General features: G+C 38.2%; 2 protein-coding genes across 4 annotated transcripts in view; both read left to right on the top strand.

Annotated features, from left to right (window-relative positions):
• Positions 1 to 17,091, top strand: part of LOC131047936 (trans-Golgi network-localized SYP41-interacting protein 1) — a 41,021-nt gene that overhangs the window by 9,717 nt on the left and 14,213 nt on the right. For all 3 annotated transcript variants that reach the window (XM_057981749.2, XM_057981750.2, XM_057981751.2), the window contains 2 exons: positions 5,492 to 6,425; positions 6,537 to 7,219. In XM_057981749.2, the coding sequence (XP_057837732.2) occupies positions 5,492 to 6,425; positions 6,537 to 7,219 (1,617 nt within the window). The remainder of the gene's footprint in view (positions 1 to 5,491; positions 6,426 to 6,536; positions 7,220 to 17,091) is intronic.
• LOC131874636 (uncharacterized) lies at positions 13,764 to 16,963 on the top strand. The gene is made up of 2 exons (XM_059218356.1): positions 13,764 to 14,268; positions 14,555 to 16,963. Exon 2 carries the CDS (start codon positions 14,576 to 14,578, stop codon positions 16,892 to 16,894), a length of 2,319 nt encoding a protein of 772 aa, XP_059074339.1. The 5' UTR covers positions 13,764 to 14,268; positions 14,555 to 14,575; the 3' UTR covers positions 16,895 to 16,963.

The following is a 17,091-nucleotide window of genomic DNA, read 5'->3' as shown; positions in this document are numbered from 1 at the left end:
GCTGTTAATGAATGTGTTTTATACTAAAGATCCTTCAATTGATCTGTAGATTTGGATTGAAACCAAAAAAGTGCACAAGACGAAGTTGCAGATTGGAATTTATAGCATTAGCAGTCATTTAGTGAATCTCATAAAGATTTCCATACTGTCCCTATCGGTCTGCAAACAATATGTATCTGCTGGTGAGATAGATCGTAGCTGTATGCATGTGCTGATTGTAGTATTGACTGGTTGAGAGTAGTTCAGACCTGTCCACCGTCTTCGGACTGCTAGCAGCTTCTGTTAAGCATGGCTGAGTGGTGTAGACACTAGTTTTTCATAGATCGCCCACTGGAAATCAGGGTGCATTCCTTTCCTGCCCTCAATATGTAGTAAACTTGGAGCATCTTGTACCTCCAGCATCCTCTCTAGTAAAATAAAATAGTTAGCATAACTAGTCTCAACAGGTTTGAGGGATTCTTTTTTTGAATAAATTTGGAATAATGCAAGTGAAGTGTGATGGTTACATACAAACAAGTGTATGTCTCTTGATTTATCCGTTGCTTTCTTCACCCAATCTATTTTTTTAAAGTCTTTTAAAGCATCATTTAAAGCATGTATCACCATTTTAATCTTTTTATCTCTCCCCCCTCTCTATCTCTATCTTTATCTTTCTCTCTATTACTTATCTCTATCACCATCTTTATCTCTCACTCTTGCCCTCTCTATCTCTAGCTTTGCATCTCTCCCTCTCCCTCTCCATCAATATCTCATTAACTCTATCTCTCTTATTTACTCTGTTTGTATCTCATCAACTTTTCTCTCACCCTTTTCTCTATCTCACCCTCTCTCCCCCTCTACCTACTTCTCTCCCTCTCTCCACATCTACCTATCCCCCTCCCTCTCCCTGTACAATATTAATGTATAAATATTATTATATCTTATTATATAGTAATATACAATCTATTATGGTTTTATAATTACTAACTATAATATTAATATATATAATTTAATAATATGTATATTATATATGATCAATAATATAATTATAGTTCTATATTATTAACGATTATATTATAAACTAATATTATCTATAATATACTTATTATAAAATTAATATGTTAATAATTATAAAAAAAAGTTATAAATGATATATATTATATATCATAATAATATATTGTCAATAACTGTATTATATAAGTATATTACATAAATAAATAACTATAATATATTAATTAGAGAAAATCTTGGTCTATCTTTTACATAAATTTGTGTAGTACATTGGGTCAATCAATATTCCATTTATCAAATGATGTTTCATCTCTCTCTCTCTCTCTCTCTCTCTCAATCTCTCCTTCTATCTATATCTCTTTATTTCTCTCCTCTCTTTCTCTCCTCTCTCTCACTCCCACACACACTTCCTATCTCTATCTCTATCTCACACCCTCTCCCTCTTCCCCTCTCTCTATTACTTGTCTCTATCACCTCATTTATCTCACTCTTGCTCCCTCATTATATCGCTTCCTCTCTCTCTCTCTCTCTCTCTCTCTCTCTCACACACACACACACACACACACACACACACATACACACTCCTTGTTTCTCCTCCCTATCTTTATCTCTGTTTCTATTGCTCTATCATTCCCCTTCTCTAATTATCTCCCTCTCTCATAACACCTCTCTCTCTATTACTTGTCTCTATCACATTCTTTCCCTCACTCTTACCCCCTCCCTCTCTAGCTCCCTCTCTCTGCCCCCTCCCCCTCATTATGTTTATCTCATTATCTCTATGTTTCTCTCTCTTATTCACTCTCTCTCCTACTATATAGATGTATACCTCTCTCTCCCTCTCTCTCTCCCCCCCCCCCAAATTTTCCTCCCTCCCTTCCTCCATATATCCTTATCTATCTTTCTATCTCTATCTCTCTTTCTATTTTTTTCATCTCTCTCTCATTCTATCTTCATCTCTACCTATATATTCTTCTCTCCATCTCTATCATCTTTCTCTCTCATTCTATCTTCACCTCTACCTATATTATCTTCTCTCCATCTCTATCCCTACACATCTCTCTCTCTCTCTCTCTCTCTCTCTCTCTCTCCCTATACCTCTACATTATAACTTTTTGACTCTCTATCTCTATCTCTCTATATCTTCCTCTATCTCCATCTTATTATCTCCTTATCTCTCTCTACTCCTAATCACTCCCTCTCTGTAAATATCACTTCCTATCTCTAACTTTATCTTTCTTTCTCTCCCTCTGTCATTATTTCCCTCTCTCTCCCTCTCCATATATAAATATATCTTCCATCTCCATCTCTGTCCCTATCTTCCTCTCTATCTCTATCTCCTTACCCCTCTCTCTTTCACTCTTGCCCCCTATAGTTGTTCTTGGTTCTTGGGCTACCAACTAACCTATAATACTACATAAATGTATGCAAAAAAATGCCAAAATTTCCCTAATTGACCTTGCACACCTCTTCGGTGTACCCATTGCACACCAAGGTGCAATTGCTAGTTCTAAGTTAGGAAGGATTAAAAAAACATTATAAATGTTGATGAGCTGTCAAGAAAGTTTGGCTATCATTGTGATGTTCAAGAGACATGTTTCTGAATTGTTTTGAACATTTGCCAATTTCTAGGGGTGGCTAGGGGATATCCCTTGTGTTGTCTTACTCAAAATGCCATTGGGGATAGAGGTTTTGGGGCTATGGTATTGTCCTCTTGGAAAACAATATAAAACAAATATTTTAAACAATATAAAACTGTTGGTGTAATTAAGGTATTTTACCTTGGTTATTCTTCACCTAGGTCCTAATTACACATCACTTAAGCTTACTTAGGGACCACACAGGAGCTTTTGGGAGCATCTCCACTTTAGGTGGTGTTACCATGTTATCACATTCCACTTTATGTGGTGTCTCCACTTTTAGTGCTTTTATCACATTATCACATCCATCTTTTGTGCTTTCACTTTTCCACCTTAGGTTGGTGTATCGACCTTTAGTGGTGTTATCACACTATCACTTTTCCACCTTAGGTGGGATGATAGGTTATTAGGTTATCACTTTTGTCTCATATCATGAGATTATGAGACTCGTCATAATCTTATGCACTCCTATGTTCTCGCCTTCGCCTATTTAACCAAGGGGTCTCCTATGTACAATTCTATTCATTCATTCCAATTCAATCCAGCTGATTGATTCTTTTGCGTCATTGATAGGAATACAGTTTATTCTTATCTCATTGTTTCTCTCTTGTTATTGTGCTTTCCATTTGGCCTCTAGATCTTGGGTGGCTACCTTCATAGCCAAATCTTACAAAAACAAATATGAAAATATTTTTTGCAGGAGTATTTTTAGATTTATTATTTGTGCATTTAATTGAGGTATTTACACTGCCTTGTTGCATTTCTTGAAATAGTGGATAAATTCCTTTCCTCAAATATTTCACTCAATTTGCATGCCTTTGATAAGCTATTATTTATTACCTAGTTGTTGGTAGCTCCTTTGACTAGACTATGTTACCGCTCTGTAGGTTTGGGTCTAATCTAGCTTGGATATGGATCTGGGTTCAGTTTGTAGCAAGGTCCGTGTAGGGTATTTGGAAGAGCACAATTGTTTTGTCAGGGATGAGCCTAGTTGAACCTATCACAAATTTCTTGATGTTTTATGCTGCTGCTGCAATGAATCTGCCACTTTTCCTTTGTGAATCGCTTTTAAAATATTTGAAAAATCTCTTTTTCTTGTTTGTGTTTGTTCGTCTCTCACCTTTTTTGTCTTTCTATTTTGCAGGTCTAGAAATATTGAAGTGTTTATAAAAAATAGGTATATCATAGTTGAACATATAGCCACGGAATACCCTAGGTGCCTAGCTAGAAAAACTATGGGTATTTGATAGGAATGTATATGGTTAAAGATTAGGTATTGTGAATAAGCTAAACAAGTTACTAATACTAGCAGTAATTATTGTTAATAATAAACATTTAATAGTTATGTATGTTAATTGATTATTAAAATTAATAATATATATTAATATTAACTTCCGTTGTTATTATATTATTATATTGTTATAATATATATGAATTCTATCAGTATTGTATAAGGCTTATAAATAGTATTATATATTAAAAATATGTATATTTGTCTAATCTTCTTGATTTTATGTTTTAAATTTGTATATATTTATTACTTTCTATGTTTTCATACTGACGAACCCAAATGAACCTAACCCCTAAATTTATTTAGGGCTGAATCTGTGAACCAAATTGGCAAACCTGAACCCAACCAGTACCAGGATTGGAAACTCGGATCTTGAACTAGGCACTGGCACCCGGTTGCCCTAGATTTCCCCTAGAAGTTTCATCAAAATTGAGCTTCATAAAGCCTTATGATGGATTTCTCCTTGAGGCTAACATTCTCAATTTTCCATAATTGATTTTCCAATTAATTTGGGTTAATTTATAGAAAGTTATTGCAGTGGCAGCACTCAATTTACGAGGTTTCTTCATCCAATAGTTTTTTTGTATTATCAAAATCCTTTCCAATTTAATATCTTTCTACACTAATTGATATTTCCTATATTCCACTTTTATGATTGAAATTCTGTGAAATTGTTTTTCTTGCAGTATGGTGTTCTTTGTGTCATATTTGAAATCAAATATCCAATGATTTGCTGGTTATCTACTTAATTTCACCCTCCATATGTAGTTTTAGTTGGCAACATTGCTTTTCTTATTTGTAAGATTGTTGTGTATGGGAATATGAATATATCTGCCAATATTTGATACTCAACATCCTGCCCTTAAACAGAAATGATGGACTATTAGACATTAATCCATTTAAATGTAAAAGCCTAAAATGGTAACATTTGGTTTATAAATAATAATGGAACATGTATGTGTCTTATGAGGAAAACAGGGACAGTTATTGTAAATTTTAATAGACTGAACTTTCACGATTTTAAATGTTTATCATAATGAGTGCTGATTATTATTTTTCTGGATTCAACTGTGTAGATTTTTGTGTGGATATTTCTGGCATACAAAAATCTACACAATTGAATCCAGAAAAATAATAATCAGAATTTCATGGACTGGAAAAATTGATGTTCTTAATGATGAGTGCTGTTTGGCTAATTTATGCATGCAAGCTTAATACACGATATCATGCATTTAATGTAATGACTTGTCTAAATAATATAGGCATATGGAAATATGATTTGATAGATTAAATTTATATATGAATATTTATCTAAATAGGCAAGCAGGTGATTCGATTCACTTAGTCAAATAATCTGTGTGTGTATCAAATATCATAAACCAAGATTAAATTTCTATGTCTAAGCACTTCCTCTATATGTGGATGTATTTTTTCATAACTGCCTTGTTAAAAATAGATCAAACAAGGGTTTGTAAGAAAATATGAAGCTGTAGCAGTAAATTATATTCAAACACCGGTTTATTGATCTTCCAGTATTGGTATTTATGTTGTTTTTAAATTGTTGTGGATACAGGGGAAGTTTTTGTCAAGTGGGTCTACTTTAGGTTTGTATCCTGATGAGCATGCACGCCAGGTGAGAGAACATCTTGGCACAAGTGAGAAACAGACGACTAATGATCAGTTAAGTTTTCTGGGGCATGAACTGGAAGGGTGTATTGATTGTGTTGAGATTTTCAAAAAGAGATTTGAAGGGCAGTCAGCCACTTTTAATGAGAAAGCTACAGGCATGTTACAAATGATGCAGTTTGCAGTGCAGGAAGTTGTAACTCTTGCAGAATCAGTTAAAACCTTGAATATGAATGTTAACAGTCTTGAGGATCTTACTAAAGAAAAGGATCATGAGATCGTTACATTGAACAAGAATATTGGCATCCTTATTGATGCTTTGAATAATGTGATGGCAGAATTCCAAAATGTGATAGTTGAGATCAAGGATGTAGAAGATAGTACAAATTCTGAAGGGTGGTCAAGTGCACCCTTTAGCAACAACAGATCGGAATCGGGATTTTCTAAGACTACACAAGCCATAAATCAAGTTGGTTTTACAGATACAGATAGTGTGGAGATAGCTGAAAAATTGATGTTGGCTGCCAAGAACTGTGTGAATATTCAAACTGAGAAATTCAAATGCCAGTTGAATGAATTAAGCGCTTATATACAGCAGTTGCAGCAAGAAGCAGAAGAAAGGGAAGCTGAGAAGTCAAGGGCTTGTGGGGAGCTACAAATTCAATTAAAGAATATAGAATCTGTTGCAAATAGTCTTGCATGTGAAAGGGATATGAACAAAGAAAGAATTCGTCAGTTGGAGAAAAATGTTGAAACTTTACAGAATAATTGCCATGCTTTGGAGCTTAGTGTAGAGGAATATAGGGTACAGGAGACTTGTATTGAGAAAATGCAAGAGGAAATTAGATCCCTGCATAATGATGCACTGACAAAGAGCCAAGGTGAATCTTTCTTTATTTGCTTTTGTCTGTTTAAGAGGGTTTTTTATCAATCTTGTAAGTATTTGTATTTGGAATGCACTGCTGATATGCTTTCTGGTGTCCAAAATGCAGAAGTAGAAGTCCTTATGCAAGCACTTGATGAAGCAGATGTGCAAATGGAGAGTTTATCAAGTAAAGTAAAGGAACTGGAGAACGCCATCCAGAAAAAACAAGCTTCGTTGGAGAGTCTGGAGTCTTCCCGTGGCAAGGCTGTTGCCAAGCTTTCTGCTACAGTCAACAGACTAGAAGACTTGCGTAAGATTTCAGAAGGGCTGCTTGCAGAGGTTGAAAGTTTGCAGTTACAGTTAGAAAGCCGCGATGCTGAGATTTCACGATTAAGGCAAGAAGTTACAAGATGCACAGATGATGTATTATCTTCACAGGAAAATATGAAAAGAAAAGAGGCCAAGTTACAAGAGCTTGAACCATGGTTGGAAAGGTTGGGGGCAAAATGTAGATTGTATGATGGGCTCATTGAAGAGAGACAAGCAAGCAGAACACATGCACTAATGGTTGCATTAGAAAATTGGATTGCTGCTATTATGACTGACTTAGATCGTTTGTCCAGAGAGTCAAAAAACAAAGATGCTTTGCTACAGGATGCACACAATAGAATGAATGAGTTATCAAGTAAAGTAGATCTACTTGAGACTGACATTCATAATAAGCAAATTGAAGTTGAAAGGATAGAAAGAGAAAGAAATTCTGGGTTGGGAGCTATTGCTGGTCCAGAAGTGTCAGAAATCGAAGAAATGGTAATATTCTAAATTTGCCCTTGTTTTTTGGTATTGTTATCCATTCTTTCTCTTCTTTTCTCAGCAGCCAGGGTCTGGTCTTAATAGCCTTTTAGCTTTTACTGATCCACAAGACAAAGCTTTTTGAGTGGGAATATGCTCTTGATCAAAACATGACTAGTTTTAGACTGGCAATTACATGCCAATCAAACTCTCTGTGGGCCAAATCCAGACTAGTTAAAGAACGTGGGAAAAATCCAGGATGTGGTAAAAACATTTCCTTAAACCTGGCGAGTGTTTGAAAATACCCATCTAATTTGTGTTTTGTCAAATTAAAAATATACTATATGTTTCGTTTTCAGTTTGCTAAATTTTTGTAGATGCCATGGTAGATCTTGATTCTTCATCTTGCTGTGTCTTTGCTGATTCAATTCATGCCACTTTGATTCAGCCTAAAAAGATAAGGTGTGGGTCATTTACTAAGTGAAGGGCCCCATATTGTCTTTGATGGTTTTTGTAGAGTGCTAAGTCAACTTGTGATTCTTCACCTTGCTGTGTGTTTGCATCATTTTGCCATGGTTCTGAAACTTGACCATTAATTGAACAAAGGATCATAATCTGTTCTAAGTTACTCTGAGCATATGAAAGATACAACTGAATATGGCTGGTTGAAGACAATACTTCAGTTTTGAACAAATAAAAGTGTTGCTTTCCACAAGGGTATCACATGTCGAAGGAAACAGAGATCTTTGCTGTTTGATATTGAATTCAATTTCCGAGGTGTACATTCCATCTTGTCTTGCTTGTGAAGTTTTGCCATGAAATAATAGGGGGCACCAGTATTTGTAATTTTAATAGTTTAACTTTGATGTTAACAACAGTATGATAAAAGATGTTGAAGTCAACACACATTTCTTAGTAGACTTATGTAACATTGATACCAGGAAAGTAACCATTGAAGATTGGGCCAATGTAGTGGATTGCAATGTTTTTGGTTGGAATGGTATGGAACATGTGGTCAACCTTTTCACCGTCATGCTTGATGGACCCACCCTCAATTTACTTCTCAGTGGTCTTGGTTATTGCATCACCCTCTTAACATTTTATATAAGAAATTGATGTTTAACATATGAGTGCAATAGAATATTTACTAGACCACATAGTGCTGGAGATTGGACAAGACATATTACTTTGTGGTTCTATTTATGGGCAACATCACCAATTAATAATAATAAGTCCTGAAGAAACTCTGTTAACAAGGACTTAATTATGCTTAAAACAGAAATGCTGTCTATATAAAGTTTAAACTATTAAACATTAAAAACATGAAAATGATTGCATTCAAATTTGAACATTAACAATGGTGGGTAGATTTTTGGAACTTTGGGAGCAAACCAAGAATAAGTATAAGAATGCAAATGAAACTTTAGTTTTGGGGATTTGGTGTAGAGCCCCCGACAGGCCCGACAGGGTCAAGGGGCAGCAGCCCTTGTGGGGGTAGAGCCCTCATTGGGGTCAAGGGTTAGTTGGCCCTTGCGGTGTCTATGTGCAGAGCTCCCATTGGGGTCAAGGGCTAGTGTCCCTTACGTGGGTTTTGAAGTGAATCCCCCAACAAAGTCAAGGGGTAGCACCCCTTGCAGAGGTCTTCGAGTAGAGCAACTAGCGGGGTGGAGGTGCAACACCCTTCATGGGGTCCAAAACCTTACAAACCTTCATTACAAATGTTGTTTTCACAATTTTATCACCTTTTTTGTTTTAAGTTGGAGTTTCTAATTGGAGGCCATGAGAGACTCCTAGGCATCCTTTGGACGGTCAAGGGACTCATGGGAGTCCTTGGGATGTCCCATAATCTCAGCGGCATCACAATGGCGTTGGCTGTGCAGTGGGGGACGTTTCCCCCACGTTCTCACATCTTGGATATTGTTACAAGTGAAGTAACAATAAGTATTTCGATTACACTTGTAATGCCAATGCTGTTAATTAAGCAATCAGATGTTAATCTTAAATAATCAGGTTATAACAGAACAATAACAACAATAAAAAAAACATAAAACTAGACACACCAATACCCTGGGAAAACCTCCCTCTTGGAGGTGAAAAACCCAGCCACAAAGTACAATGTGTATTATCTCAAATGTAGGCAATTACAAGGCAAGTGTGCTTATCTCAGATTGCTGTTCAACCAGCAAGATAACAGATCTGAATTCCTCTTTATATGATAATGGATATTGGAGCCCTTATCATCAGCATCAAATTCGCTCACGGCAAGTCTTCATTAGCTTCGCACAATGGATGAGGAGCATGTTTGAGAGAGAGAGAGAGAGAGAGAGAGAGAGAGATCGCCAAATGTTCGAGAGCAGATTACATGTGTTGACAGCCTTAAGAATGATTCGCCTTGTATGTGAATTGATTCATTATGCTATGCAAATGACTTGCTTATATACTTGACTTGTGGTGTCAAGTCTCAAGTCGGCCTGCCTTGTTAATTTAATAATAATATTATGTATATCGTCCAAATAGGTCTTGACCTATTAACACGTTATTGCTTGATTTCCTTTACCACATGCTACATGAGTTTGGGCCCAGCTCAATTACATAATCACTCAAAATACATATTGGGCCTACCCTATCTACAAGTTACATTCAATATAGGACCACAAGTTACATCGCCCAATTAGGGTCAGACCAAATTACAAGTTACATTTATAGGGCCTGTCCTATCCACAAGTTACATTATATATAGGTCTTGCCCAAGCAAGATATAATTACAAGTTACATGTATTTGGGCCTAGCCCTAAGTTCGATTTACATAATAGATAATACATGTGTATTTTAATTGCCATTGGCAACATTAAAATACAATAGATAGGTATCCGAGCTAGCTACTATTTCAACAAATGCTTGTAGATGTAGTCAAGGACTTCTAAACAATGATATAGAGTTAGTAGTGGCTAGAAAATGACCTCGTTGAATTTTTTTTTTGGAGTTGGATTGAGTATGAAGGCTAAGCATTGGCTTGAAACTTAAACAAATGCGTTGGAGATTACAAAGAAAGAAATTATATTAATGTCCATAGATGACCAAACATAGGTTAATGGGCTCAAGAGTATAGATATTTATAGTAGAAAGTTCTAGGAAGACAAACTTAGAAAGGCCCACAAAGGGGAATAATAAAAGCAAAGAAATACTAAACAAGGAACCACCCACAAAAGTGGTCAGGAATACATGTAGCCTAGAAGGGGAACAAGAATCCTAAAGATCAAATGTTGAGGAAAACTGGAGGTCATCAAGTATCATTGTTTGGACTTTGGACTATAAATGGTGAAGTTATTGGTGGCATTATCCTTCATTGTGAAGGGATAGATACAAAATATGATAATGCTCATTGGGGAGTGCTAAGGGCTGGGAGGATCAAGTAGGGTACTCCCCCTAGGATCACACCTAACATCCAATGTTGAAGTAACCCTTGTATTAGTGAAAAAGCTTGTAATCTGCATCTGCCGTTGTGGTTATAGGGTGGTAGGAGAGGAGTAAATCTATGTTTATGAGAAGCTAAATGGCATTGTTGGGAAGAAACATGACCACAATGCTGAGGAGGAACATATCGAGGAAGAAGCTATGAGAGACACAATCTTACAGGTTTATTTGCATTTAAAAAGAATTAGTAGTATCTGAAGGCTATTTAGAGCTTTCAATCTCCTAGATGTGTTGGCAGGAGGTCATCAACCTTGGGGCTTGAGAATCCTGAGAGATCTCATGTAAGGATTTGCATCAAAAGGTGATGGGCTCTTGAAGATAAAGGGCCAATGTTGTTGGTTAGGATATCTAAAGAAAGTAGAGAGATGGTTGCTTGAGTCCTTGTAGACTACAATGTCGAGGAGGAACATATTGAGGTAGAAGCTATGAGAGACACTATGTCATAGGTTTCTTTGCATCTATAAAAGTAGTAACATCAAAAGGCTATTTAGAGTTGTCAGTCTCCTGGATGAGTTGCATCAAAGGATGATGGCCTCTTGAGGATAAAGGGCCAAATACTGTTGGATAGGATATCTAAAGAAAGTACAAAGATGTTTGCTTGAGTCCTATGTTCCATTGAGTTTCGCGGATGGGTGCAGCAGGGAATGGCGGAACATGTTTCTAGTTTGGCGGTACTTTTGGGCCATTTTTTAGGGGATGGCAGGGGACGACTTTTAAAAAAATAGGGGGAATTTTTTTAAATATAGAGAAATTTAAAATTTGCATATCTTAACCATAGAAACGAGACTCAGACTCGTTGAGGCCAACTCGACTCGGGGCTCGGACTTGGCAAAAAAAACTCGGCTCAGACTCGATTGGACTAGGCAAAAAAAACTCGGCTCAGACTCGACTGGACTTAGCAAAGTGAAAAACTCAAGAAATTTAGAGATTTTTAAAGATTTAAAACTTGTTTCATGCACCCTTTATTAAATACACCTTAAAGACACAATAACATCATCAAATAGAAGCTAATTCGATTACTTACACAAGTATACATCAATCACATAAGCATAAACGCAAATTGTAGCTGAAGGAAATTACAAACATAGATATATAAATATTGTAAAATGTATACAATATTACAAAACTCATGGAATAAAAAATCCATGTCATCATATGATCAAATGTTCCATACAAATATCAAAAGTAAAAACAACTACAAGCCTATAGCTCAGAGGAGCTTGCATCCCTCCTACGAAGGCGTCTAAGGTAGGTCTTGAATGATTCGGCAACCATAGCCTTTGCCTGTGACACCATGCCACCCTCACCAACATCAGGTATATGAATATTTGTGTTTGCCTCTGGCTCTGCTGTCTTTGCTCGTGCTTTATGCTCCTCCTCTGCCATGGCTACAGCCTCAACCTCTCTATCTGCCTGGTCGACCTAATCAATGTCATCATCACTAAAGATAGGTTTTGTAGCCTCAGTGGTCCACTCGGCTTCAGGATCAACCTCCTCTAGAATGATAGGGGAGATGTCATTCTGTGCACTCCGTTTCTGTTTGAGGCAGAGGTTGTAGTGAACAAAGACAAGATCGTTCAACTTCTCCACAGATAATCTATTGCGCCTCTTGGAGTGTATGTGCTCAAATATGCTCCAATTGCACTCACAACCAGATGCGCTGCATGGTTGGCTCAAAATGCGAATGGCCAACTTTTGAATATTTGGTGTTTTTGGGCCAAAAAAGTTCCACCAATTATCTGAAATGAGAAAAATAAAAAAAATCAGTTCGAGTCCAGGCGAGTTTGGACCCCAGACTCGGCCAAGTTTGGTTGAGTTTGGGCAAGTCCGAGTCCAGGCGAGTCTGGATCCCAGACTCGCCAAAGTTCGAGTTCGAGCCCCCTGGACTCGCCGAGACTCACTCGGCTCGGGACTCGTCGAGTCCAGACGATTTTGGGCGATTTTTGTTTCTCCGATCATAACAATAATAAAGCACATTAATGCCAGAATAAATTATAGTTCTGTTAGCTAGTGGACATTAATATCTAAAATTTAGTCAAATTAAAACTAAATTTTAGATACGAATGTCTTTAGACTGTAAAATTTCATGTATTTATTATTCTCAGGATAAAAAATATTTGCTAACTGTAATTCTTCTTTAACTTGATATTATAATTGTCATCCTAAGCTGGCTGTGAGACGTTTAAGTGAAAGTTTAATATATCCAAATGTTGCCCTCTACAATTATAGCAGATTGGGGCAATTTAGTTATTGCAACATATTTCTGGGCTTGCTGTTAATGCAGCCTCCTGTACAATAGCATCTTTAGTAATAAAAAATAATTAATAAACTATTGAACTGTCAGTCCTAGAAGTGGAAAATATCAGGTGACAGTTCAAATAATAAAATAACGTCTCTCCACCACACAAATATGTTGATTTTAGTCCTCAGATTAGCAGTATAGGAAAGAAAACATAAATTGAATGCTTAAAAAAATTATACCGACTTAGTTCAGTGTGTTGTTTGTAACTAGAGTTATGTATGGGTTCGGATTGCCTTAAGGCAACATCCGAACCCCTTTAGGTCCGGGCCCTATCCTAGGGTAATGTGACCCTAATATATGCCCAGCCCAATAACCACGCTATGCTAAATACACGCCACCTAATATATTGGCGCCAAAACTCAAGGAGGCCGACTTGCAATTAAGGAGTAAAGATGTGTATAAATAAGAGACATTTGCAAGTCAATAAACACCAATTCATTCTGCAAGCAAATGCGAAAACAGCTCTGCTAACTAGGTGCGAATTCATAAGGGAGAAAGCGAATTCATCCAGACTTGTGCGAATTTGTTCAAGAGGACATAGGTGGTGTTGTACAAACTTGGAGAACTTAGAAAGAGCAGATCTGCTATACAAAAGGATCAGATCTGACAGAGAAGCTAAGTATTGTACTTGTGATTTTAGAGGAGAATATATAATCTGACCTGTGGGTCTTTAATGCTGGGTTTTTCCTCCTTGGAGGTTTTCCCAGGGTATTTGTGTTTGTCTCTTGTTTACTTCATTTGTGAGTTTACTGAATTATGATTTAGTGACCCAGTGAACCACGGGGACGCGTCCCCCCCATTTTTGGGCGCGTCCCCCCGTCAGAGACGTCTCGGGGACGCGGGGACGGGGACGCGACGTCCCCCGCCGTCCCGCCACCGCCACCCAAACTCCGCCGGGACGGGGAGACGTCCCCGACGCGGAGACGTCTGGGCGTCTCCTGGGGGACGCCCAGGCGTCTCCCGCGTTCGCACGGGATAAAAAGCGCAGTTTTCATTTTTTTTTTTAATTTTTATGACATGTGCTTTTTGGGGGGGGTTAAGGGGTAACCCTAATTGGACGTGGGCCCCACCCCACCCCCCAAAACAACACAAAAACATGTTTAGTTTGGATTTCACTCTCATTATGCAAAACTGATTTTTTTTCCAGCAGCTTGAAGAGGAGGAACAGCTTGAAGAAGATTGATTGAAGGGGTGAGAAAAGTGACTACAAGTGTGATAGGAGCTAGAAGAAGCAAGAAGAAGAGGAAGAAGAAGATTCTTCTACATTTTGGAGAGATTTTTCAAGCACAAGGTAGGGTTTTTCAACTTCTTCTTGTTTTTTTTTTGTTTTACTTTCTGATTTTCATTGTTCTATGTCATTTTTGGTTTTTTTAATTTTTTTTCCCTATTCATCTTAAGACTCAAAATGAGGTTTGATGTTGAATCTTGAGGGCAAAATGATTCATCATTTTGCCCTCAAGATTCAACATCAAATCTCATTTTGAGATGAATAGGAAAAAAAATTTAAAAATTTAAAAATATATTGTTAAACAAGGCTGATTTTATTTTTATTTTTATTTTTATTTTGTGAAATGCAGTGTCAATTTGAAAATTTCACAATGAGCTCCCAAGGCACGAGTCAAGATAACATGGAAATCCATTCTCATAGTGAGAATGATTCAGAATATGAACCTGAAAATGAGGGGGGTGACCATGGGGCTGATCCTGGAGCCCAATCTAGTTCTATGGCAAGTGCAGCAGCTAGTACAGGTTGCCCTTCAGAGTTGTTGGCACCATATGCTAGGGGTCATTTTGATCCTAAGTCTCCTCTAAAACAGTTTGCTTCACAAATATCAGTACAAGGCACTGCATCACATTCAAGTGGGGGAACAAGGAAGTGGAAGTGCAATATTTGTGACAGAGAATGGTTCGGTAGCATTAGCAGGGTGAATGCACACTTTCTATTTTGGAGAGGAAAAGGCGTGAAACATTGTAAGTTTTTGGAGGAACCCAAAAATATACAGTACAAAATTGAGTTTAACAGGCTTTGGGGGGTTCCAGATGACACAAATATTTCAATGCCTACTACTTTGTCTGCTAGGGCATCACTTCACGACAGCCGGAATGTGCCAGTGCCACATACTTATCATGCTTCGCAGGCGGGAGGAATGATGTTTGGATCTCCATCTACTTCCACTTCTACTGTTGCCAGGATTGGGAAACGTAAGTTGCATACACCACAGAGCAACCCCATTGCTGATATGTATAATGTGCAGCTGAGAGATGAGATAGATGAATCCATTGGCAATTTCTTCTTTGCCAATGGCATTCCATTTCATGTTTCACGGTCTCCTTATTATAGGAAGATGATAGATATGGTGGCCAAGGGAGGACCATCTTATGTGCCACCAGGGGAGACGAAAATGAGGACCTCGATCTTGGATAAAAGCTATTCCAAGATCAATATTTTGATGGAGAAGATGAAGGCATGTTGGGTGGCATTGGGGTGCAGCATAGTTATGGATGGGTGGACGAACATTAGCCATCGTCCACTCATCAACATCATGGTCACATGTGCAGAGGGCCCATACTTCCTTAGAGCAGTTGATTGTACAGGGCATCGTAAAGATGCTGATTTCCAGTTTCAGGTCCTCAGGGAGGCTATTGAGGAGGTTGGGCCACAAAATGTGGTCCAAGTAGTGACAGATGCAGCATATGTGTGTAGAGCAGCAGGGAGACTCGTTGAGGCAGCCTATAGACACATTTGGTGGACCCCATGTTGTGTGCATGCCATGAACAATGCACTCAAGGACATGGGGAAGATTGACTGGATTAGAGGAGTGGTCACCGATGCGAGAGATGTGCAGATGTTTATCTGCAACCACCACATTTCACATGCACTATTCAGGACCTTCGCGAAGAAGGAGTTCTTGAAACCAGTTGAGACTAGATATGCATCCTATTTCATTCTCTTGGAGAGAATGATTGAGTTGCAAGAGGCATTGCAACTCATGGTTATGACTAATGAGTGGAATAGGTGGGCTGAGGCCAAGACAGAGCAGGGGAGAAGGGTGAAGGAGATAGTGAAGAGTGATGTGTTTTGGACTGATACGAAATACATTGTCTCCATCATTTCTCCAGTATTCCAGGTGATCAGATATGGGGATGGGGATGCACCTAACCTTGGAGAGGTGTATGAGTGCATTGACTCTATGCTTGGCCAGATGAGGGCTGCTGTGCGAGTGAAGGACCCCTCTCTAGCATTCTACAATGAGCAAATCCGGCCTATCATTCAGAGTAGATGGGACAAGTTGAACACTCCTTTGCATATGGCTGCCTTTGCCTTGAATCCTAAGTGGTACAAGGCTAGACCGGGTAGAACGACACCGATTGAGGATGATGAGGTGAAGGCAGGTTTCTTTAGGTGCATAGAGAAGATGTTTGATTCCAGAGATGCCGGCACAATACGCACTGAGTGGGGAAGATTTGCCACTCTTAGAGGTTATTCAGATGCAGCAAAGATGGATATAGACATTATGGCACAGGAGGACCCACTTTTGTGGTGGAAATGTCATGGCCCGAAATCTTTGACCACCACTCTAGCCATCCGTCTGCTATCCCAGGTTTCCAGTTCTTCAGCTGCTGAGAGGAACTGGTCTACATATAGCTTCATCCACTCTCTTAAGAGGAACAGACTTACCTCTAAGAGAGCAGAGAAGCTTGTGGCTGTACATAGTGCTTTGCGTCTCATTGACCGCAAGACACTTATGTACAAGGAGAGTCCAGCGGCACGATGGGATGTAGAGCCAGAGGAGCCTTCACAGATTGATGAGGATGATCCTACCACTTCAGATGCAGGGCTAGTTGGTGTGAGCTTGAGGGACCTTGATCCTCAGGAGTCCAGCAGTTCCAGTGAGGAGGAGTTTGCAGATGATTAGAGGCCTCCATTAGCTATAGTTTGAGTTTTCACTTTTCAGTTTTGTCATTTTGTATTTGACTCGTCTCTTTTGTAATGCTGTTGCTACACGTATTTGTATTTGGCTACTCATTGTAATGATGAATCATGTAATCATCTTTATTATTATAGACTTTGCAATGGCATCAGATATTCATATTTTTCGTTTTCCTTTTTCGA

The sequence above is a fragment of the Cryptomeria japonica genome, chromosome 3, assembly GCF_030272615.1.
Source record: "Cryptomeria japonica chromosome 3, Sugi_1.0, whole genome shotgun sequence".
Lineage (NCBI taxonomy): Eukaryota > Viridiplantae > Streptophyta > Pinopsida > Cupressales > Cupressaceae > Cryptomeria > Cryptomeria japonica.
This window is presented reverse-complemented; position numbering and strand designations above follow the sequence as displayed.